The sequence below is a fragment of the Dendropsophus ebraccatus genome, chromosome 11, assembly GCF_027789765.1.
Source record: "Dendropsophus ebraccatus isolate aDenEbr1 chromosome 11, aDenEbr1.pat, whole genome shotgun sequence".
Lineage (NCBI taxonomy): Eukaryota > Metazoa > Chordata > Amphibia > Anura > Hylidae > Dendropsophus > Dendropsophus ebraccatus.
Window position 1 is genome coordinate 25,393,507 of NC_091464.1, and position 26,926 is coordinate 25,420,432.

General features: G+C 43.9%; 1 protein-coding gene across 1 annotated transcript in view; it reads left to right on the forward strand.

The window, feature by feature from the left end:
* Positions 1 to 575: 575 nt before the first annotated feature.
* LOC138767275 (potassium voltage-gated channel subfamily A member 1-like) overlaps positions 576 to 26,926 on the forward strand; it is a 57,671-nt gene continuing 31,320 nt past the window's right edge. The window contains exon 1 of the mRNA XM_069944703.1: positions 576 to 3,737. Within this exon, the coding sequence (XP_069800804.1) occupies positions 679 to 2,295 (1,617 nt within the window). The 5' untranslated portion in view covers positions 576 to 678 and the 3' untranslated portion in view covers positions 2,296 to 3,737. The remainder of the gene's footprint in view (positions 3,738 to 26,926) is intronic.

Genomic DNA, 26,926 nt, shown 5'->3' on the forward strand with positions numbered 1-26,926 from the left:
GACATGCCATGTGTGTATACCTCCAGCTCTCCCGGGACAGACATGCCATGTGTATACCTCCAGCTCTCCCGGGACAGACATGCCATGTGTATACCTCCAGCTCTCCCGGGACAGACATGCCATGTGTATACCTACAGCTCTCCCGGGACAGACATGCCATGTGTATACCTCCAGCTCTCCCGGGACAGACATGCCATGTACAGAGCAGTGTAAGCTCCGCCGTCCCCGCAGACACCGACCTCCCGTATTATCGGTCAGACTGTAGGAGCCGTGATGAATCCCGGAAATGTGGCTGGAGATGACGGTGTGCGGTACGGAGCTGTATGTAACCTCTGGCTACAGGTTGGAGTGGAGGACGGGCATGCTGCGCCTTGTAGTCCCGCCGCCGGGCACAGCGCCCCCCCAGCTCTCTATCAGGTGGTCACTAGAAGCCAGCGGCGGTTCTCTGTGGGCGGGGCGTAGTGCGCGGGCGTGGCCATGAGGCAGAGAAGGCGGGAAGCCTATATAACCCGGCGCGCAGGCACAGCGCCGGAGAAGAGGAGACGGCGCATCTGTCAGGTCGCCGGTGACCGGGGCTGAAGCAACAGGGGGAGCGGGGAGGGGACCCGGCGGCTCTGTGAGCGGGCTGCAGGAGGAGGCCGCCGCTTCCCCTGCCCGCGCTCCTCTCCGCTCAGCTTTATGGACGAGCACCTCAGCCTCCTGCACTCGCCTCCGCCGTCCTCCACCCGGCACCGAACCAACAGCAACATCGTCAACCCGGGCTACACGGACGCGGAGCAGGAGATCATGACTGTGGTGGCGTGCGACAATCTCCTGGAGGAGGCGGCGGCGCTGCCGGGACATCACTCCTCCGAGGCGTACGAGCAGGACGACCACGAGTGCTGCGAGCGGGTGGTCATCAACATCTCCGGACTCCGCTTCGAGACTCAGCTGAAAACTTTAGCGCAGTTCCCGGACACTCTGCTGGGCGACCCCAAAAAGCGGATGCGCTACTTCGACCCTCTCAGGAACGAGTACTTCTTCGACCGCAACCGACCGAGCTTCGATGCCATCCTGTACTACTACCAGTCCGGGGGCCGGATCCGGAGACCGGTGAACGTGCCCATTGACATCTTCTCCGAGGAGATCCGCTTCTACGAGCTGGGAGAGGAGGCGATGGAGAAGTTTCGGGAGGATGAGGGCTTCATCAGGGAAGAGGAGCGACCCCTGCCCCCCAATGAGTTCCAGAGACAGGTCTGGCTGCTGTTTGAGTACCCGGAGAGCTCGGGTCCTGCCCGGGGCATCGCCATTGTCTCCGTGCTGGTCATCCTCATCTCCATCGTCATCTTTTGCCTGGAGACTTTACCCGAGTTCCGAGACGACAAGGAGTACAATGATCCGGTGCTGCCGGTTGGGAACGGCACCGGCCCGTACCTCAGCAGCTCCTTCACCGACCCCTTCTTCGTGGTGGAGACCCTATGCATCATCTGGTTCTCCTTTGAGCTCTTGGTCCGGTTCTTCGCCTGCCCCAGTAAGGCCACCTTCTGCAAGAACATCATGAACATCATAGACATCGTGGCCATCATCCCTTACTTCATCACCCTTGGCACCGAGCTGGCAGAGCGCCAGGGCAATGGGCAGCAGGCCATGTCCCTGGCCATCCTCAGGGTCATCCGCCTGGTCAGGGTCTTCCGCATCTTCAAGTTGTCCAGACATTCCAAGGGTCTCCAGATCTTGGGTCAGACCCTGAAGGCCAGTATGAGGGAACTTGGCTTACTCATCTTCTTCCTCTTCATAGGAGTCATCCTCTTCTCCAGCGCTGTGTACTTTGCTGAGGCTGACGACCCTTCCTCGGGCTTCAACAGTATCCCAGATGCCTTCTGGTGGGCAGTGGTCACCATGACAACAGTAGGGTATGGGGACATGCACCCTGTCACCATAGGGGGCAAAATAGTGGGCTCCTTGTGTGCGATTGCCGGTGTACTCACCATAGCGCTGCCGGTGCCGGTCATCGTCTCCAACTTCAATTACTTCTATCACCGGGAGACGGAGGGAGAGGAGCAGGCTCAGTACCTGCATGTGGGCAGCTGCCAGCACCTGTCCTCCAATGAGGACCTGAAGAAGACCCGAAGTAATTCCACCCTCAGCAAGTCCGAGTACATGGTGATAGAGGAGGGGGTGAGCCCCGGACCCTTCAAGCAGCAACAGCAGCAACAGCCGCAGCAGCAGCAACAGCCGCCGGGCTTCAAGACTGCCAACTGCACCCCCAACAACCCTAACTGTGTCAACATCAAGAAGATCTTTACCGATGTGTAAGAGGTGCGGGGGTCCCGGATGTGCTCAGCTCTAGGAGGGTCACCACCATCGGCATCAGCCTCTCCTACTTTTTACTCTTCATTTTCCAGCGCTCCTCTGGGCAGAAGCTGCTGCACCCCTAGAGATCCCGGGGTGCTGGCGACCAGCAATGAGAGGGTGCCGTGCACCAGCATAGAGACCCCGGGGTGCTGTGGACCAGCAATGAAATCGCGGGGTGCCGTGCACCAGGAGGCTGCACCCATAGAGACCCCGGGGTGCTGTGGACCAGCAATGAAATCGCGGGGTGCCGTGCACCAGGAGGCTGCACCCATAGAGACCCCGGGGTGCTGTGGACCAGCAATAGGATCGCGGTGTGCTGGGGACCAGGATAGAGATCCCGAGGGTCTGGGGACCAGCAATGAGATCGCGGGGTGCCGTGCACCAGGAGGCTGCACCCATAGAGACCTAGAGTGCACAGGAGGCTGCACCCATAGAGACCCGGGGTGCACAGGAGGCTGCACCCATAGAGACCCGGGGTGCACAGGAGACTGCACCCATAGAGACCCGGGGTGCTGTGCACCAGGAGGCTGTACATTTATTTCTCCCTCATATTTTGGGGCGGCCGCTGCCTGTGTCCCCCCTTTTAGTTACCTCACCCATGTGCGGAGGATCGGGCCATTGCTTACACTGGGTTGTTTTGGATGATCTCCATTTACCTCAATGATTTCTTTCTTTTGCACTCGGATTTGCCCTCATCGCCCTCAGTGTAAGGACACGACCCCCCTCTCCTATCATCAGTGACTGTAGATGACCACTCACACCATAAGCCACCAGCCAGAACCGCAACAAGTGTGTACTAGTGCCAAGCTGCGGCTCTGCTGACAGTCTACATGCCAGAAGAAGATTAAACTGCTGCACTTGCTTCTCATCGGAAGTTCCTAATTCTGACCCGAGTGATGCAGTTCCCATAGCAACCCTGGTTTCCCGGGAAACCCAGTTGTCATGGCATCCTTGTTTCCATAGCAACTATCCAGATGGTTCCAACTTAACACAGACGCTGTTGCTGTTGGGAAAACGCGCAGAGAAAGTTAATCCTACTGAGATTTGCAGGAAAGGTATGAAAAATCCAATGGCCACCTGAGATGTGGAGTCTGTGGAGCCAGTGCCATCCCACACTGTGAATGGGCAACATGTAGTACCCATCCCTGGGTGATGAGATTGTGGGTGGGGGGTTGCAGATAGTACCCCCCCCCCCCCTTCCCTTCCATCCCATACAGACTATAACAATTGTAGCATTAGAAGAAGAGCACTTTATAAATGGAAACACATCAGCACTTACATGACTGTACAGCAAGTAAACAAGCCTTACATCCAGTACAAGAGGGGCTGACCGTAACTAGCAGTAGAAATGCCAACCTGGTCGCAGACCCCCTCACCTGGGGGAGTGGCAGAACCTGAGACAGGTGAGCTATGGTGTGCACTGGGGTATATGGGGGGAATGCACATACACTGCACCAGGGGTAGGGAACCCTGCAAAACTATAACTCCCATCATGCCTGGACAGCCAAAGCATTAGCTTTGGCTGTCCAGGCATGATGGGAGTTGTTGTTTTGCAACAACTGGAGAGCCAAGGTTCCCTATCACTGCACTGCACAGTAAGAGAAATAAAGGTACATCCATAGATGTCATAGTATCACTACTCCAATTGTTACAGTCCAAACATCTGGGGAGCATCAAAATGTGGATATATAATGGATGGACAATGGGATAGATAACTGCTGTTAGATAATGGATGGATAGATAGATAGATTATAAATAGATTATAGATAGATAGGAGATAGATAGTTAGATAGATAGGAGATAGATAGATAGGAGATAGATAGGAGATAGATAGATAGATAGATACATAGATAGATAGATAGGAGATAGATAGATAGATAGGAGATTGATAGATAGATAGATAGATAGATAGATAGGAGATAGATAGATAGATAGATAGATAGATAGATAGATGATAGATAGATAGATAGGAGATAGATAGATAGATAGACAGGAGATAGATAGATAGATAGATAGATAGATAGATAGATAGATAGGAGATAGATAGATAGATAGGAGATAGATAGGAGATAGATAGATAGATAGATAGGAGATAGATAGATAGATAGATAGATAGATAGATAGATAGATAGGAGATAGATAGGAGATAGATAGATAGATAGATAGATAGGAGATAGATAGATAGATAGGAGATAGATAGATAGATAGGAGATAGATAGATAGATAGATAGATAGATAGGAGATAGATAGGAGATAGATAGATAGATAGATAGATAGGAGATAGATAAATAGATAGATAGGAGATAGATAGATAGATAGGAGATAGATAGATAGATAGATAGGAGATAGATAGATAGATAGGAGATAGATAGATAGATAGATAGATAGATAGATAGGAGATAGATAGATAGATAGGTAGAAGATAGATAATAGATAGATAGATAGGAGATAGATAGATATATAGATAGATAGATAGATAGATAGATAGATAGATAGATAGATAGATAGATAGGAGATAGATAGGAGATAGATAGATAGATAGATAGGAGATAGATAGATAGATAGATAGATAGATAGATAGATAGATAGATAAAAGTAGATAGAAAGATAGATAGATAATAAGTAGCTAGATGAAATATAGATAAATATAATGGATATATATATATATATATATATATATATATATATATATATATATCAGAGATAAGGTATAAATAAATAAAGAATGAGAAAATAAATGGATGGATATACATGAATAAAGTCATGGGTAGTTAGATGAGTAATAGATACATTATTGCTAAATGAATAGATGATAAAATCATATTGAGGGATATAGATATTAGATAATGAATAGATAGATGGGTAGAGGCTCCATAGATAAACACATATTTATTACTGTATGGGTAGATAGGGATTGACTACATAGATCAGTCATGCCATGTATAAACAGATAGACCATAAAGTACATAGGAGATATGAATTAAATATCAATAGAATATAAGTTGTGAGTAATCAGGTAGATAATACACAGAATTGTTCATGAATATTTCTACATACATACGACTACAACATAAATATGACTTGCATTGTGTTCCCACATGTTGTGTACAATAGGGAGAATTTGCTCATTCTGGCATTTCATAAGCCAGTCTTATTTTACAGTAAACCAAAGTAAAATGTCACTTGCTGGGGTACTCCAGCAAAAAATGTTGTTGTTGTTTTTTTCAAATGGTTGCAGAAAGTTATTTGGATTTGTAGTTCACTTCTACTTAAAAAACTCAAGTCTTCCAGTACTCATCAGCTGCTGTATGTTCTGCAGAAAGTGGTGTATTCTTTCCAGTCTGGAGAGCAGGAGAGGTTTTCTATGGGGATTTGCAACTGCTCTGGGCAGAAATGGCTGCTGAGAGCACTGTGTCACCTTGTCATAACCCCTTTAAGGTGTCACACTGTGATAACCCCTTTAAGGTCCAACATATAACAGGTCCAGCAAGTATAGCATCATGGCTTCCACTTTAAATGGCGTTCATGCTATAAACATACCCTAAAGTTAACCATGAAATAGGAAAATACAGTTTTGAAGATTGTCATAAAGATATATGAATGAAAAACATTGTTGAGATTTACTTCCTTTACTATGCTGACACTAATGATGTCACTGATCTTGGCTCTTAAGGGATGTTCTAAATAAAAAGCCCTTTTTTTAGATTGTTTTTCTATTAAAGGGGTTACAGTATTAGAAAAAAAACACAGTTACTTTCTTGCAAAAACTGTGCCACCCCTGTCCCAGGTTGTGTGCGGTATTACAATTTAACTGCATTTGATTCAATGAAAGTGGGCTGCAAAACCCTACAACCAAACTGAGGACAAGAAAGGTGCTGTTTCTGGAAGAAAGCAGCCTTGTTTTTCTAATCCTGGATAACCACTTTAATCTGATATCTTTGGCACTCCCATAGACAATGAATGGAGCAGTGGTCGAGTATTGACACTGTTTCCCTTACTTGGGTAGGAGCATTAGGAGTCCTGTTCTTGAGATTGCTAGAGTAACATCTATCGGACCCCTTGAAGTCAGGCATTGATTCTCTGTCCTGTGTATGGGGGGGTAAGTGCCCCTTGTGGACAAAACCCCTTTACCCTTAACCGCGTTAGGATGTGCCGACACATCTATTCTAACCCCACATTCCAGAATATGGACGGCACATCCTTGGAGACAGCATATCCTTGGATGAAATGGACACAGAAGCTGTGCCTGTTAGTGATAGACAGGCACCCGCTGCAACTGCTGGGATCCAAGTCATGCTCAGATCCTGGCAGTTAACTGTAGATGCACCGTTAAGTGCGACTGCACCATCAATAGGGAGAATGAAGGAAGAATTCTCCCTCCGTTGACCACTGGGGCTCTGCAAAGTGATTGCAGAGTTCCAATGGTAGCTGAGGCCTCTAGTTTTATGATTACGGAAGCTGATGAGGCTCTGCCCTAAGGCTGAGTCTAATCAGCTATGAAGAATATAGTACAATGGTCCCTCAACATATAATATTAATTGGTTCTGGAACGATCATTGTATGTTGAAACCATAACTCTGTGGAAAACTGGTAACTGGTGCCGCCGTCACCTGATGCTTAAAGGAGTAGCTCATCCTGGCACCGGTAAAGAGAAGTACAGGACATGTAGTATCACACTGTACTGTAGAGAGAAGATAATAGACACACACAGGAGTACAGGACATGTAGTATCACACTGTACTATAGAGAGGAGATACTAGACACAGCAGTACAGGAGATGTAGTATCACACTATACTGTAGAGAGGATATACTATACACAGCAGTACAGGACATGTAGTATCACACTATACTGTAGAGAGGAGATACTAGACACAGCAGTACAGGACATGTAGTATCACACTGTACTATAGAGAGGATATACTATACACAGCAGTACAGGACATGTAGTATCACACTATACTGTAGAGAGGAGATACTAGACACAGCAGTACAGGACATGTAGTATCACACTGTACTGTAGAGAGGAGATACTAGAGACACACACACACAGCAGTACAGGACATGTAGTATCACACTATACTGTAGAGAGGAGATACTAGACACAGCAGTACAGGACATGTAGTATCACACTATACTGTAGAGAGGAGATACTAGACACAGCAATACAGGACATGTAGTATCACACTGTACTATAGAGAGGATATACTATACACAGCAGTACAGGACATGTAGTATCACACTATACTGTAGAGAGGAGATACTAGACACAGCAGTACAGGACATGTAGTATCACACTGTACTGCAGAGAAGAGATACTAAACACACACAGGAGTACAGGACATGTAGTATCACACTGTACTGTAGAGAGGAGATACTAGACACACACACACACACACACACACACACACACACACACACACCAGTACAGGACATGTAGTATCACACTATACTGTAGAGAGGATATACTATACACAGCAGTACAGGACATGTAGTATCACACTGTACTATAGAGAGGATATACTATACACAGCAGTACAGGACATGTAGTATCACACTATACTGTAGAGAGGAGATACTAGACACAAACAGCAGTACAGGACATGTAGTATCACACTGTACTGCAGAGAAGAGATACTAAACACACACAGGAGTACAGGACATGTAGTATCACACTACTGTAGAGAGGAGATACTAGACACACACACACACACAGCAGTACAGGACATGTAGTATCACACTGTACTGTAGAGAGGAGATACTAGACACACACACACACACACACACACAGCAGTACAGGACATGTAGTATCACATTATACTGTAGAGAGGAGATACTAGACACAGAAGTACAGGACATGTAGTATCACACTGTACTGCAGAGAGGAGATACTTGACACACACAGGAGTACAGGACATGTAGTATCACACTACTGTAGAGAGGAGATACTAGACACACACACAGCAGTACATGACATGTAGTATCACACTGTACTGTAGAGAGGAGAATAGACACACAGCAGTACAGGACATGTAGTATCACACTATACTGTAGAGTGGAGATACTAGACACACAGCAGTACAGGACATAAAGTATCACACTGTACTGTAGGGAGGAGATACTAGACACACACAGGAGTATCACACTGTACTGTAGAGAGGAGATACTAGACACACACAGCAGTACAGGACATGTATTACACTGTATTACACTATACTGTAGAGAGAAGATACTAGACACACAGTAGTACAGGACATGTAGTATCACACTATACTGTAGAGAGGAGATACTAGACACAAACAGCAGTACAGGACATGTAGTATCACACTATACTGTAGAGAAGAGATACTAGACACAAACAGCAGTACAGGACATGTAGTATCACACTGTACTGTAGGGGAGATACTAGACACACACAGCAGTACAGGACATGTAGTATCACACTGTACTGTAGAGAGGAGATACTAGACACAGCAGTACAGGACATGTAGTATTGCACTGTACAGTAGAGAGGAGATACTAGAAACACAGCAGTACAGGAAATTTAGCATCACAATATACTGTAGAGAGGAGATACTAGACACAAACAGCAGTACAGGACATGTAGTATCACACTATACTGTAGAGAAGAGATACTAGACACAAACAGCAGTACAGGACATGTAGTATCACACTATACTGTAGAGAGGAGATACTAGACACAGCAGTACAGGACATGTAGTATTGCACTGTACAGTAGAGAGGAGATACTAGACACACAGCAGTACAGGACATTTAGTATCACAATATACTGTAGAGAGGAGATACTAGACACACACAGGAGTACAGGACATGTAGTATCACACTATACTGTAGAGAAGAGATACTAGATGCACAGCAGTACAGGACATGTAGTATCACACTGTACTATAGAGAGGAGAGATACTAGACACAGCAGTACAGGACATGTAGTATCAAACTGTAATGTTGAGAGGAGATACTAGACAACCAATCACTGCATGCACTTGAGTAATACTGGGGTTTATCAGTAAAATGGCCACATTTATTGGTCAATCATTTAGTCGTCTGGTCTCAAGCTGCGATGGTCCAAAAACAACCAGTGTATGTTGAAAATATTTTATCCTGAAGCCATTGTAAGTTGAAGGACCACTAATGTGATAGGGATAATACACTGTAGTAGAGAATGGCACTGCAATGTATTATCTATCAGATCAGTCATCCACCCTAGTGGACAGTAAAATAACATAGTGTATAAAAGTTAAAAAAAAAACAAAAAAACACACAAATGAAGTAAAATATATACATAATCCCATTGTCCCCAAGTGCAAATAATAAATGTAGTAAAAAAATGTCAAAATTAGCCCAGTCCAGGAAAGGTTTATGGTTGGGTTCACATTTAGTGATACTATGCCTAGTTAAAATACTCACCTGCGGTTGGACATATGCAGTTAATACATCTTAAATACTGCTTTTATATATATGTATATATATATATATATATATTTGCCAGTTTTATCAATTACACTGAATATCTTAGTACCTAAATCTGGCAAATGTTAAAAATAGCGCAGGTTACCAGCATTATTTTATAACTACTGCATATGGCAAACCCCACAACTGCAATGCAACCGATACACATCCATATTTTGTGTGTTTCTACCCGTTCAAAGTGTGTACAGGTGTATTATGTTAAAATTCTGTTTAAGGGCCCATTCACACTTAGCAAAATCGTCGGCGGCGCGAGCCCTCCCATAGACACACTGTTTGACACTGAGGCAGGTGAGATTCCGCAGCGGACAACCACATTGCAACAATGTCCCTTTACATGAGCATGGCTTTGCTGTAATTGACCTTGCTGCACACTACTGCACTACCTGCGCATGTAGACAACAGATGTCAGACCTGTGGCCCTCCAGCTATTGCAAAACTAAGGTTCCTATGATTCCTGTCCAGGCATGATGGGAACTGTAGTTTTGCAACAGCTGGAGGGACCCATGACTCTGCATGATTGACACCTGTTATGCAGACCCAGCATAATATATCTCCTGCAGGTAGAATAGATTTACCAATTACTTACCAGCTGTAGACAAAACAGTCATTGGCCATGCACTGGTTACTGGTCAGACTGGCAACAAGATCACGGCCACCTGAGTCTTGAATTTATATGTACACATGTAAAATAAATTCATGAATAAAGTTGCTGCTGGGACTTGAGTTGCTTTGACACAATTTCAGTGTCATGTAAGCAAAAGAAGGATGGTAGATTAGTAAAGGCGTGTTTCAGATGGAAGGAATACAGCTTCATTTTACTGTCTGTATTATGTCAACACGATCTGGAAATAGACATAGATCTGACAGTACACTGCCCCGGGCTGTGTTGGCTTTTTCTGCTCTCCCAATATCCGTCACTGTTAGATATAGTAGCAGTGTGGGGAGAAGGTTTGTACACAGGAGATCAAAAGAGTATGGAGACGGGAATGCATCTGAGTCCTCAAGGAACGCAGATCAGACAAATCTATAAAAAACAGCCATAGTACCTGTCAGGAATGTGCACTAGCCTGGTGTGAACTGGGCCTGGTTACACTGGAGTTACATTGAGCTCTGCCAGACTTGATTGCTGCAGCTGAGCAGTGCCTTTTGATTGACATATTCCTCTGCCTGTCCGAAACCTTGAGGATCAGAGCGCCGGTCCAATAGGGATCCGGACCGGGCTCTTGATCCTCATAAAAAAAAGCTGGGCCAGTCCTTCTCTGTTGGCTATTAAGATTCATACCCTGATTCCAGCTCCTCCTGTCTACTCCTGCGATCCTGGTTCCTAATTCCTCTGCTTGCTCGATCTGTTACCTGACCCTCTGCCTGACCTTTGACTAACTGATTGTTCCCTAATTTTGTACTATGCTGCCCATTTGGTTCTGACTTTGGATTGTTGACTCTCCTTTATTGTGTTTGTTTGCCTGTCTCATTCTGTGTTACACTTTCACCAGAGCAGGGACCGCCTTTGTGGTTGTCCTTGGCTGCCTAGGGCCGTTTGGGGCAAGTAGGTAGGGACAGTGGGCAGGTTCAGACTTAATGCTCACTGTCTCGTCTCATCCCTACCTCCTCATCCTGACAGTACCAATAAAGCTCACGTCACCCATCACTTGCTTCTTTAAGACAATCCTTATGGTTGGGAGCGCATCATGGTCCTTCTAAACAGCCTAGGGCTGTTCTGCTCACCAACATTTTATCTAGGCCGTAGGCTGTAGAGTGACCATGCTGCTTTCCTGATCATAAAGATAATTTTACATAGATCGTAAATAAGGAAGCAAGCTACACATGGTGAGTGCCTTTAGATTTATTGCTACTGGAGTGGAATTTCTCTCTTGACTTCTGTTTTTCCAATTGAGCACTCCTTGAATGCTGGTGAATTGACAAGAACTCCATTTTAAATATCTGGGATTCAGTTGCTTGTAGTGAGTACTGCCATTGTAAATGTCTTATAATGTGAGCACAGATGCCCAAAGAGTGGGAGGAGAGACTATGCAGGTTGTGTATAAGTGTAGAGAAAGGAGAACATCCAGGACAGATTGTGGAAGAAGAGATGCCTGATGGGCTGTAGAGGGGGAACAGAGTAAAGGAAAAAAGGTAGTGAAGCTTGTAGCATCTTGTAGCATGTTGTAGACTGTATATCAGGGGTCTGAAATGCCTTGTTGCAGTTCAAGGTAAACAGTAAAACAGTTAATAATATTTTTTTCAAGGTTGATGGTTTCCGTAGCCTTTAAACAGTTTTTAAAATGGGCCCACCAATGTAAGCTTCATAAATAAGCTAAGCCTTCATATGGACTTGTGTTAGACTTTGGGGAGAATTACAAAGACTGGTCAATCTGAAACTGAAGTATGTTGGGAAATGTGGCACAGGGTGCACCCCTCTCGGTAAAGTTTCTGCATCTTGTCTTTACTGTCTTTACTTGTGTTTAAGCTAGTTTGTCTCAAACAACGGACTTGTACCACAAGGTCAATTTCCAGCATAACGGCGTTATCCAGGTTTAGAAACAGCACATCTACTTTATCACAAAAACAGCACCACCCCTCAGTTTGTGTGTGGTATTACAATTCAGTTCTTCCTGGCCCTTTTCCTAGCTCAGGCCCCCCCCCAGCCCCCTAACACGAATACTTCGGATGCGCTTTCCAGCCCACCCCCACCCTAGCCCTCTAACGTAGACGCTCACGGAGCTCTTTTCACCCCAGGCTTACCCCCTAATATGGCCCCTTCTGTCGCCCTTCCCAGCTCAGGCCCACCCCCAGCCCCCTAACATGGACCCTCCTGGTGTCCTTCCCCGCTCAGGACCACCCCAGTCCCCTCTCTGTGCCCAGCAAAGGCCTGCCCCAGCCCCCTAAAGGGAACCTTCCCGGCCCCAACCCAGCTGCCTGATACAAACCCTTCCAGCACCCTTCCCAGCCCAGGCACACTTCAGCCCCCTAATGCGCATCCACCTTGCACCCTTCCCCGCCCAAGCCAGTGCCCTAATGTGTATCCTCCTGGTGCTTTTCCCAACCCCCTAATGTTGATTCTCTTGGCACCCTTCCCTTCCCAGCCCAAGCCTGCCCCAGCCCTATAACAGGGACACTCCTGGTGCCCTTCCAAATCCAGGCCCACCCCAGTCCTCTAACACAGACCCTCCCAGTGCCTTTCCCAGCCCAGGCCCCTAACATGAGGCCCAGGCCCCTCCCAACATCTTTGCCATCCAAGGCCCACCTCAGCCTCATAACGCAGACTTGTCTTGCCCCCTTCTGGCAGTTGGTCGCCAGCCTCACAAGCCAGTTCAAAGCACAACATTCTGTGACTGGACAATTACTTTTTTTATTTTTTTTTACAGCTGCAGTTAAAATGCAGTACGCAAATTATTTCATATGCCATACATTGCATATAAATACAACATACCACATATTATATAAATATTAGAGATGAGCGAACCGGGTTCGGGTTCGAGTCAATCCGAACCCGAATGTTCGGCATTTGATTAGCGGGGGCTGCTGAACTTGGATAAAGCCCTAAGGCTATGTGGAAAACATGGATATAGTCATTGGCTGTATCCATGTTTTCCAGACAACCTTAGAGCTTTATCCAAGTTCAGCAGCCCCAGAAACACTTCAGCTTTGACAATGAGGGGTGTGGTTTATTGTGTGTGTTTGTAGAGAGTGGCTTGTCACTATGAGGGTTTAATCAGAAAGTTCCCTGTAGAGACCCTACCTTTAGGACAATACAGAGTGAGCGGGTTTGTACGACATGGACAGCATCCCCAAGTTTAATGTCCATTTTATTGCTAAAATAGACATCAGGGAGGCTTGGTGTCACTAGTGTTGCATGCGGCAAGTTTAGCGATATGTAAATGTACCAGGACCAGAGCTTGTGCTTCTCGATGTAAAAATGTAGAAAAAAAAGTTTACATAATCTTTAAGTTATATAAGTTCATGAAACAATTTTTATTTGCCATAATACCACTTTAACTGTGGTAGCTAAATCTGACCCTAAAATGCGTCTGTATTATGGCAATGTCGTAGCTGCCAATAGAGATGAGCCCAACTTGAGCATGCTTGGGTCCATCCAAACCCAATTGTGCAGCATTTGATTACTGATGGTTGATGAAGTTAGATGCCTTATTGGCTGCATCCAACTTTTTCAGCCACTGGTAATCAAATGTCACATGTGCGGGTTGTGCTCATCTTTAGTTGTCAACAGTCCCTGGTTTGCCAGGACTGGTCTGGAGCTTTAGCAGGATAGTTTTATTAGACTGGGAAGAGCCATTATTAATATTGGCTCTTCCCACCCAGGTATTACCAGGCTTCTGCTGTTTGGTCTCTACCTGGCTAGTTATAGAAAAGAGGGGGCCCTACTGGCAATTTTTTTTTCACTATTTATATATATTTTTAAACCAAGTAGGGTACTCCTCTTTTCTATAACCAGCCAGGTAAAAAAACAAAACAAAAAAAAAACAGTTAGTACCAGCCTAGTAATTTTGGTCACATCACATCCAGAAAAATTTAAATCAAAAGTGGCATATATGTAAGCAAGCTATCAATAATAAGTAAAGATCATTTTGCAAAATAGCTCTAGACACAAAAATGTAAAACTTTATAAGGATCAAAATAGAGCAATTTTAAACACATTTAGCAACCAATACATCATTCTTTTTGTCCCATTATTTTGGCAAAAAAAGTGTTTTCGTACACGGCGTATATTTTTTGCAGCATTTATCAAGCAGTGTGCACAACTTTTTAGCAGTATGTGCCTTTTTTTTAAGTTTCCCTGGGGGAGGATTTGTTATCTGTATTTAAATTTTTGGTGCAGTAGTATTCCAGTCAGACCCTGGCGTCATTTTTTAGCAATAAAAGAAAAAACAAAACAATTGCGCAAAATTTATCAAGACCCGTGCTCCTAATTATAAATCTTGTGCATAAACTGGAGATTTGTGTGCAGCAGGTAAACAGTGTGCAGGTGCAAAAAATATTGCTTGAATGATACATGTCCCCTGTAGTTCTTTTTTTTTTAAAAAAAGATTTAAATTTTTTAAAAGCAGTAGAATAAAATAAACTTCTGGAACCCTTGTGATCTCAATAACAGGTATGTGAATCTCACCTTTAAATGGGGCTGCTGATAAAACTTGTCTATCTCTTGCAGCTCCATCGGCAATGCATAGACACTGTCACTACATTGCAAGATGAGACTCAGGTGTGCATTCTCAAAACTGTGGGGGCTCCCAGTGGTTGGACCACAATTGGACACTTACCCCATTCTGTGGATAGTGGGATATGTGTTTGGAATGCTGAATATAGCCAGTTTTCCAGGACTCCCAAGGGCTGCATCCAACACCAGAGCATGCATTGAGTGTGCTCAAGGTTCACTTAAAGGGGTGCTCCAGCCTGGGGGCACTTTTTGGGGGGGACCGGGGAGGAGGTGGCTGAAATAAAAGACGTCCACTTACCTCCCCGGTTCCAGCGGCGGGTCCCGCATTACGGCGCTCCGGTGCCCGGTTCCCGTCCGCTTCCTGGTGTCTGACGCCACCCGGGACGCTACGGGTCCAGGTAAGTGGACGTCTTTTATTTCAGCCACCTCCTCCCCGGCCCCCCCAAAAAAGTGCCTCCAGGCTGGATAACCCCTTCAACTCTACTAAGGTCCCTTCATTTTCAGGATTTGGGGGTTTTCATAAGTTGTACCCCCAAAAGTCATACATTGTGAGACTTAAAATAAATTTGAAAGACTTAATACGTAAATCTCTTCATTGAGGTAAAGTACCACTTAAAAGCTGCATCCAAGCCATATGAAATAGCTGGGCAAGATGAGGGGCAAGATGTTCTTGTAGTACAGTGTGTAATGTAAAGTATGTCATGCCCTTCTACTACAAAGTTTGCGTGTTATATTTATTGTATAGTATATTGTATGTACAATATGTTTGTTTTTGACAGCTGACAGACTTGTCGCCTATGGAGATTGAACTTTTTTCAGCAGCGCCCCTTTTCCTTTTAAGGTTTTTTTTTTTTTTTTTACCAAGAACAGGTTTTTACCAAATATTTTGTACAGTCATTTAGATACATAAATAAATTGATCATATCTCCCCTTTGAGGGGTATTCCCATCTCAACTAATAAAGTTCAACTTTTTTTTTTTTTTTTTTTTTTTTTTCTTTGGTTGTAGTTGGTTGTTAGATTGACGAGTAGTGAAATGATGCCGATGGCTTGAGTCTTGTCGACCAGGATGGAAGCCGGGGGATTTCTTCTGCTAGTCAGCTTTATATATATATACAAAGGGCTGATGGTTTAAAAGGAGACCAGGGGAGTAATAAAAGGATGAAGGGTGACATGATGGGCATTCCTGAATGCTAAGTGAAACCCTGGTCTACTTGCACGCCTCTTGTGGACGAGATGCGGGTATTAGCGGCTGGATTCTAGACTCCCATGATGTGCGAGTTCTGAGTCCTCTGCGAATCCACGCAAGTAGAAATGGAAGGGAAGAGATATTGGAACTGAAGTTCAGTCTCATTGTATGTTTGTTTTTTTTTGGTCTTTGGTTTTTTAATATATATATATTTGTTGATGTTTTTTTTTTTTTTTTTATTATTTGATTTATTGGAGCACTGTGGAGGGGTCTTTTCTTTCCGTTTTGGCGGTGTGTTGCTTTGAGTCTGATCAGCTGGTTGCCACTCGGTACTGCGGGGGCTAGCAGCTCTCTTTCTCGTTGATGTTCTAGTCTATTCTGTAATATGATGGCCGGACGAAGGGTCTGGATATGGTTGGGGTCTATCCATACTGGTCCACAGTTAGTGTATTTGTATTATATATGTTTTTTTTTCCCTTTTTTTGGGGGGTTCTCTGCTGCTTAGTATATTGTTCAGTTTTATAAATGGGGAATGGTTGTATTTTATTATTGGAAGGAAAAATATCATAAATAAAGATTATTAAAAAAATAAATAAATAAAGTTCAACTTGTAGGGCTTATCAAGTTAAATATTATACATTTAATAATAAAATAAAGTGAATGTACCACTTTTCTTACTCAAATTTTCCTTTTAGACTACCTGGTCTGTGCCGGCACATACATCACGGTGGTGCAGTCCATTTTTTAAAACGCTGCCCAGTATCCCTTCCCCTTTATGGTGTGCCCCTGTCAGAATCAAGTCTGGCTGCATCACCAAGGGGAGGTGATGTCAGTACACTAGGGGTGCCAGGCCCACCTAGAGCGGTCTGAAGTGCACATAAAGAAACGGACAGTATTTCAATAATGGATTACACCACTGTGATGTACATGCTGACCAGATAGTCTAAAATTTTAAATAAGTGAAATGGTACATTCGCTTTAATTTTGCAAACATGCCTTCTTCTGATATGCCGCTTTTTTCTTCCCATTGACACTCCCTAGACATTCTTGCTGTCTAGGCTACTACATATATTATACATTATATATACATATTTATATACATTTATTAAGACTAGTGTACAAGTACGCCGGTCTTAAATTAGGCCATGCCCCCTTTTCCCCGGTTAGATTCACTAAGTGGCGCATGACTCTTACTAAACCCGGCTGGCCCTGTACCTGCTTCCAACAGGTGTAGATATGTATCAATATTTACGCCTATGAGCAGGCGTAAATCATGATAAATACGGCGCTGAAGGAGGCCATGCCTCCTCCCCACTTTGCCACACCTACCCACCCATTGATGATAAATGTGCCCCTATATCTCTATACAGTACATCTACATTATAGCTAAATATACACTAGCCAGACCACTGCATTTCGCAGAGAGGTGGTCGGTTAGCTAGACAACGAACTGTCAACAATAGGAGGAAAAAAACAGCATATCAGGGGAAGGAGACAAGTTTGTTTAACTAGTAGGGCTCGTAATTACATTCATTTAACTATGTTAGTAGAGATGGGAATACCCCTTTTAAATGTTTCTTCTCTAAACAAATGAAAATCTTTTAATATTTCGGTATAACTAAGATGCTCCATAATCCTTATTAGGACATCAAAATATAGTTATCATAAAGTAAATGCAGTAAAAAATAAATGAAAACAGTGCCAGAGTTGCTTTTTTGGTCACCTTGCTGCCATCCAAAAAAGTTGTAAAAAAAAAAAAAAAAAAGTAATGAAAATGTTATATTTGCCCCCCAAAAGGTAACCAATAAAGCAACAACACTGTGATTAAAAGTGGAACTTGGCCTACAAAAAACCAGTCCTCGAACAGCTATTAATAAAAAGAAGTCACAAATGATAAATTGGGCGTTAATCCCGGATTATGCGAACTTTTGGGTGAATTCTCAAAACAAGCAGATTAAAAAAAGACGCATCTAAAAATATTCGCCAGTCGAATACTGATTCACAAATAGAACTTAGACCAAAAATGGGTGAAAAATCTAATTATTCGTCAAGAAATAGGTGCAAAGTCCTTGATAAATTTCCCCCAAGGTGTTAAAAGAAATGTTATTTAATATTTTACAGTGCAGTTTACACAGTATATTTCATTTGGTCATTCTTCAGGCAAAGATTTTTATAAACTTTTGTGACCATAATAATAAAGAATGATTTAATTTTAAGTCAATTTTAGGGTTTTAGTGGAGATATATATTTTCAGATTTTAAAGCCCTGTTGAAATTCAACTGCTTATTCTGAAGTCATGGCATAATCTGCATTTTTTATGATGTACAAATTAAATATCAGATACTCAAGGAGATACCACACAAATTTCTCCGCTCCGAATCCTTGGCGAAACACAAAAACTATTGTCTTGTATTAAGTTACCTGCTTTGCCATAAGTTTTGGCTTACATTACTACATGTAGCACTTGAAAGAAAATGAGATCATGATGAGAAAGGGCTACAGTGGTTAACCATGCATGTGGACGTCTACTGACTACAACATATAGTACAGAATGTAGACGTAGTCTAACATTCTGAAATAATTGGTCTAAAGTGTTGATTCACCTAGTTTTGCACTGTACTGCATATATACAGTAATACCTCGGTTTTCAAACGCTTTGGAACTCGAACTGCTTGGTATTCGAACGAAAATTTACCCAGAAGTAGTGTTTGGAATTCGAACTTTGCTCGGTTTTCCAACGTTTTTCGAACGTTCGAGCGTGGATGGTGGATTGTACCTGGCGAGTTAAGCATTGTTGAGGCTTCACATACAGTACAGCTGTATAAGACTGCTGGAGTGCATATACAGTGCAGTAGTAGTACAGGCAGTGCACCACCATCTCCCATACATTACAGTGCTTGGACGGGGGGGATGCTATACAGTAAAGGATGGGTGAGGAGTTGGTGACTACTGTACTATAATTGCTGGTTCTGATGAACATTTCTTATGTTTAATGTCCTGTACAGTATAGTGCTGTTCTGTACTGTACGGTAGTGATTATACTGAGCACTTATCAGTGTAACAAATGAGTATTGTAGGTAATTATTGGTGGCTGCTGGAACCAATTAATCACATTTACATTATTTCCTATGGGAAGACACTGCTCGGTTTTCAAACTGCTTGGTTCTCAAACTGCCTTTCCGGAACCAATTAAGTTCGAGAACTGAGGTACCACTGTATATATATATATATATATATATATATATATATATTTATACAAAGTTAACATGATGAGTGGAGATGTGCGCAACTAGAGCATAATGCTGTTCCGGAAAGAACCCCGTATATCCATTCCTAGAGTAATAGAGTTGAATAAGGAAAATGGGAGGTTTTCTGGATTGCTAGTAAACTGGAGCAAATCTATTTTGATGCCCCTAAAGGAAAATTTCGGTACCTGGGAGTGCAAGTGTCAAGAAGGATTGGTGACTTTAATAAGCTGAATTTGGGGAAAGTCCTGAGAGTGCTGGAGGGTAAGATAAATATATGGATAAGGTTGCAGTTAAGTAAAGCTGATAGGATAGTGCTACTTACAGTAGGTCTAATTGTTTGCCAAAATTGCTATTTATTTTTGCAGCAGCACCTATCTGGATAGGAGATACATTTTTTAGGAGAATACGTAAGCTAGCGAATGACCTAATATGGGGGAGAAGGCGGGTGCGGATAATCTTACACTTCCTATGGACAGAGGGGGTTTAGGGGTTCCCAATTTTAGGCTTTATTATTTGGCATCACAGTTGGTTTGGTTTCATAAATCGTTTAATAGGGGCTTTCATGATTGGATTGGACAAAAAGCAAACGTCTTGGGTTTGGACCTGATACAGAAGATCAAGGCAGGGATCCTAGACCAGGAGGGGTGGAAGGAGAAGATAATGATAAGATCCTTTGTCTGTTTCTTGAAGGCCTTAAAAAAAATGCTTGGGTTAGAGGGGCAATTTCCATTTGCATCAATATGGTACAATTATTGTTTGGGGACATACGATATTGGTCCAGGAGAGGAGTTATTTAGAAAAGGTATAAGGATCCTGTCTGATATTATGGTGGACAATAGGATTAAGGGATAAGAGGACGTTAGAAGGGAATATATATTACCCGGAAAGTATTGGTTTGCATATACCCAGATATATACTGCGGTTAAAGATGGAATTGGAAAAGAGAGGGATATGATAAAAAGTGAACAACTGGTTGAGAAAATAAGGCACTCTTCTTCTGGAGCGAGAGGAATCTCCTTTACATACAGATAAGTAAGAATAAATGGGAGAAAGAAATTGGTGAAATGTCCGAGTTACAGTGGATGTGAATATTTCGGAATATTAGATATGTCTCTAAATCGTTTAACCATAGAATTGTTCAGTATAATATTGTGCAAAGGTTATATTGTACTCTCTCCTTCCTAGTAAGATTTAAGCATGCAAAAATAAAGAGCTGTCCTAGGTGTGGGATGAGAGAAGCTGGGTTTCTACACATGGTATGGACATGTCAGAAGTTGAGGGGTTTTTGGGAGGCATACTATGAATGGGAAAGTTGCCTGAGAACTTGCGAAGGGTACTATAATAATTGAGGACATTTTTTTTTTCTTTTTTTCCCTCTCTCCTAGGTTGGGGTGGGAGGGGTAGGGAGGGGGAGGGTAAAAATCTTAAAATGGAAATGTATATGATAATAAGGGAGAAAACAAACGGTATATTATGATATTAGGAGTTGTTGTGTATTTAATATATTTGATAAATAAAGATTTAAAAAAAAAAAAACTAGAGCATACTCAGGTCCATCCAAACTTAAACGTGCTGCAATTGAGCAGTGGCTGAAGAAGTATCCATAGGCTGTATCAATGTTTTGCAGGACTCCCTGGGGTTGAGTTTGGATGGACCTGAGCGTGTTCAAGTTGCACTCATCGCTAATTAAAGGGAATCTGTCAGTACCCGGCCCTACCTGCTGTAGTTGGGGTTTTGTGCTTATTTTTAGGTAAATAATTGGATTTTTCACCCATTTTTGGTCTACGTTCTATTTATGAACCAGTGTTCGACAGGCAAATATTTTTAGATGTGACTTCTTAAAATCTGCATAATTAAGGTGAACTTTGTTTTGCAAATGGGTGAATAAAATACGCTTCTTTATTCTTGTAGATTGGAGTGGCACCTTCTTCTATTGACTTTTGAATCGGGAGGTGGGTGGAAGTAGAAGCTGTGATTTTGGGTTGTTTGCATTCTTTGCCTTCTCTCAGGAGAACCTGGTTGTCTCCCTCCTTTTCTTACAAACATCCTTGGGCTATGTTCGCACACTTTAAAATACACGTTGCTTTCAGTCTTCAATGACTTCCATTGAAGTCTATGGAAACAACGGCTGTTGGTTCACACAATGTGAGCACAAACTAAGCGCGTCGATTCGTTTGGATGAGCGATTTGCTCATCTCTAATAATGAACCAACCATCATTAAAATGACAGCTGCCAAAGTATGTTAAACAATGGCAGTTATTTGATACTCAAAATAATGGCAGTGGTTTTCAGCTTCAAATAGCGGCCGTTGAAAATCATTGTGTGAACAAAGCCTTACTCAGTAATTTGTAGACAGAACAGACTTCCAAAGCTGTGGCTGGTTGGAGTGTGTTTTATATGTTAAGCACAAGTGAATTAAGTTACTGTTTGTAAATTTTCAGGTGAACGTTGAGAACAAATCTTAGTAGATGTATTATTTTCCCTGTCTGACTCTGCCCTTTTGTTATGTGTCGGATCTCGTTGAGTTTCTGAGTATCATGTTGTGCAATATTTAATTTAAAATGTGTGAATAGATGTTATATTCCTCTACTATATGCAATTTGGGTGGGTCACTTTCATTATGTACCCACTGCTTTAAAAAAAACAACATTTGAATTGTCTAAGGAGGATTAAACATTTCATTCTGTTAGAAAATTTGCACTTATCCCGACTTCTGGTTTCCTAGAAATCCTCTCTGCAGCTCCTTTTAAGTCATACAGATGTTCATTTATTTCCTTGTAGACATTGAACACAACTAAGATACACATAACATGTATTTTTTTTCATTCTTAACCCCTTCACATTAGCCATACGGCTATATACGTTCCTGCTGCAGCAGGAATGTATATAAACATATCTGGCTGTGAAGGGGTTTTAATGTATGCAGGGCCGTTTTAATGTGATTGCCCCTGCACAAATTACAGTCTCCAGATCTGGGAATGACAGACAGCTGCATTCCCGCAGCTGCCTGTCATTAACTCTCTTAAATGCTGTGATGCACAGCGATCGCGGCATTCAGGGCCGGACTGGGACTTAAAATCAGCCCTGGCAGTCAGACCCCAGCAGCCCACACACCATATCATGGATAGCCGTGTAAAATACGCGCTGTAGCAAATTCTGCTTCATTTTGCCGTGTCCCCACTACTCCCTTAAACATGTGAACCCACCATCAGCACCTAAAAATAATGATATAACATGATCTGCTGTGGATTTGATGCAGCATATTTATGCATTAATTTCAACTGATTAAATCAGAAGCATCAAATCCGCATTGGACTAGGTATGAACATTCCCTTAAAGGGAACCTGTGGGGTCTATACCAGGTACACAGCTGTAGATCTCAGCGTACAGATCAGGGACTGGATCTTTAGTCCAGTGTAAACCTCTGTAATCATTCTTTTCATTACCAGCTGAAGTGAAGTGAAGAGAGGTGGAGCCACAGCAGCACCTTCTGCCCCGCCCCTTCCTGCCCTGACTGATGGACGTATAGGTTAGTGCTGCTGCGGCTGCTGTTGTGAAACTTTAATTGGAAATGAAAACGACAATTATATAAGTTTACACTGGACTAAAGTTCCTGTCAGTAATATCTCCCTCACACCTGTCTGCTGAGATCTACAGCCCTAGACCTAGATTCCCTTTAAAGGAGAAAAACATGGCCACCTTCTTCCAGAAACAGCCCCACACTCTTCTTCAGTTTGTGTGAGGTATTGCAGCTCAGTTCCATTGAAGTGAATGGAGCCAAGTTGTAATAACCACACACAGTCTGAGGACAGGGTGGTGCTGTTTTTGGAGAAAAGTTACTATATTTTTAAAATCCCTTTTATCCTGACTATGTCTGCACATCATATAATGGCGGTATAAGTAGTAAGGTTTTAATTATTAAAATGTGTCTGGTTGTGATCTCATGTGTAATCAAAGCTACATAATAAGCTGCTAGATAGACAGTTCCTACTGGACATCTATCTATCTATCTATCTATCTATCTATCTATCTATCTCCTATCTATCTATCTATCTCCTATCTATCTATCTATCTATCTATCTATCTATCTATCTATCTATCTATCTATCTATCTATCGTATAAGTAGGGCCCCAGGACAAATTTTAGGATATATAATGGTAATATAGGTAAGAATTTTCTGTGCATGATAATACAGTCATAGTTAATAACACCAGGAAGCAAATATTATCACCACACTATACACCTTACTGCTATACTGTTATTAAGCAAACCCACCAATATTCCAATACTACCAGTATATAAGTAACAAATAATATCACCACACCATGAGCCATTACCACCACATAATGACTAATACCACTACACTGTGACTGAATACAATCCACTATATAAAACACTAATATTACCAATAATACGAGTAATACCATCACACCATGCCCACTACCCGCAGCATACGGTGACTGGATAATACCACTATACTGGCACCAAATAACAGACACTATATAAAGACCAATATTCTCCCAGAACAGTGACCATAGAACACGGGTGTCACACTCAGTCCCTCCAGCTGTTACAAAACTACAGATCCCATCATGCCTAGACAGCTAAAGCATGATGGGAATTGTAGTTTTGCAAACCCTGGAGGGACGGGTTTGACACCCTGAAACAGAGGTAGATCCCAGCTGTATAAAGGTTCTGAAGACCTTATAAGGGTCTATTTAAACAGAAAGATTATCTGCCAAACATTTGAAGCCAAAGCCAGAAACAGACTATAAACAGACATCAGATCATAAAGGAAAGCCTGAGATTTTTCCTCTTTTTAAATTCATTCCTGGCTTTGGCTTCAAATCTTTGACAAATAATCTGTCAGATAATCTTTCTGTGTAAACGGACCTTTAGTGATATAGTGCAGTTACATCCTGTCACTCACAGTAGGCGTCTTCTCTGCATGAAGAGACGTCCACTTTTCCTTTTCTTCTCCATCTTGCTCCGGCCATCATGAAGGCTTCTCTGGCCATGACTCCTCTCCACGGGATCTGCCAGACAGACATTTTCGGCTTCTTGCTCCAGCAACATCCTCATCTATACATCCCTCCATATAGAATAGCCCCCCTGCTGTACATCCCCCATATAGAATAGCCCCCCTGCATCCCCTCATAAAGAATAGCCCCCTGCATCCCCTCATATAGAATAGCCCCCCTCCTGTACATCCCCCCATATAAAATAGCCTACCCTGTACATTCCTCCATATAGAATAGCCCCCCCTGCATCCCCCATATAGAATAGCCCCCCCTGCATCCCCCATATAGAATAGCTCCCCCCTGCATCCCGCCATATAGAATAGCCCCCTCCTGTACATCCCCCCATATAAAATAGCCCCCCCTGCATCCCGCCATATAGAATAGCCCCCCTGCATCCCCTCATAAAGAATAGCCCCCTGCATCCCCTCATATAGAATAGCCCCCCTCCTGTACATCCCCCCATATAAAATAGCCTACCCTGTACATTCCCCCATATAAAATAGCCCACCGTGCAACCCCCCATATAGAATAGCCCCCCCTGCATCCCCCTATATAGAATAGCCCCCTGAATCCCCAATATAGAATAGCCCCCCCCGCATCCCCCCAATATAGAATAGCCCCCTGCATCCTCCTCCCATATAGAATAGCCCCCCTGCATCCCCCCAATATAGAATAGCCCCCTGCATCCCCCAATATAGAATAGCCCCCTGCATCCCCCTCCTATATAGAATAGCCCCCTGCATCCCCCTCCCATATAGAATAGCCCCCCTGCATCCCCCCAATATAGAATAGCCCCCTGCATCCCCCCAATATAGAATAGCCCCCCTGCATCCCCCCAATATAGAATAGCCCCCTGCATCCCCCAATATAGAATAGCCCCCTGCATCCCCCTCCTATATAGAATAGCCCCCCTGCATCCCCCTCCCATATAGAATAGCCCCCTGCATCCCCCCAATATAGAATAGCCCCCTGCATCCTCCTCCCATATAGAATAGCCCCCCTGCATCCCCCCAATATAGAATAGCCCCCTGCATCCCCCTCCTATATAGAATAGCCCCCTGCATCCCCCTCCCATATAGAATAGCCCCCCTGCATCCCCCCAATATAGAATAGCCCCCTGCATCCCCCCAATATAGAATAGCCCCCCTGCATCCCCCCAATATAGAATAGCCCCCTGCATCCCCCAATATAGAATAGCCCCCTGCATCCCCCTCCTATATAGAATAGCCCCCCTGCATCCCCCTCCCATATAGAATAGCCCCCTGCATCCCCCTCCCATATAGAATAGCCCCCTGCATCCCCCTCCCATATAGAATAGCCCCCTGCATCCCCCTCCCATATAGAATAGCCCCCCTGCATCCCCCTCCCATATAGAATAGCCCCCCTGCATCCCTCCCATATAGAATAGCCCCCTGCATCCCCCTCCCATATAGAATAGCCCCCCTGCATCCCCCCAATATAGAATAGCCCCGTGCATCCCCTCCCATATAGAATAGCCCCCTGCATCCCCCTCCTATATAGAATAGCCCCCTGCATCCCCCTCCTATATTGAAGAGCCCCCTGCATCCCCACATATAGAATAGCCCCCCCTGCTCCCCCTCCCATATAGAATAGACCCCCTGCATCCCCCAATATAGAATAGCCCCCCTGCACCCCCCTCCCATATAGAATAGCCCCCCCCCTGCATCCCCCCATATAGAATAGCCGCCTGCATCCCCCTCCCATATAGAATAGCCCCCTGCATCCCCCCATATAGAATAGCCCCCCTGCATCCCTCCCATATAGAATAGCCCCCTGCATCCCCCTCCCATATAGAATAGCCCCCTGCATCCCCCTCCTATATAGAATAGCCCCCTGCATCCCTCTCCTATATAGAATAGCCCCCTGAATCCCCCTCCCATATAGAATAGCCCCCCTGCATCCCCCTCCCATATAGAATAGCCCCTGCATCCCCCTCCTATATAGAATAGCCCCCCTGCATCCCCCTCCCATATAGAATAGCCCCCTGCATCCCCCCTCCCATATAGAATAGCCCCCTGCATCCCCCTCCTATATAGAATAGCCCCCCTGCATCCCCCTCCCATATAGAATAGCCCCCCTGCATCCCCCTCCTATATAGAATAGCCCCCTGCATCCCCCTCCCATATAGAATAGCCCCCTGCATCCCCCTCCCATATAGAATAGCCCCCTGCATCCCCCTCCCATATAGAATAGCCCCCTGCATCCCCCTCCCATATAGAATAGCCCCCCTGCATCCCCCTCCCATATAGAATAGCCCCCCTGCATCCCCCTCCTATATAGAATAGCCCCCCTGCATCCCCCTCCTATATAGAATAACCCCCCCTGCATCCCCCTCCTATATAGAATAGCCCCCCCTGCATCCCCCTCCTATATAGAATAGCCCCCCCTGCACCCCCCATATAGAATAGCCCCCTGCATCCCCCTCCTATATAGAATAGCCCCCTGCATCCC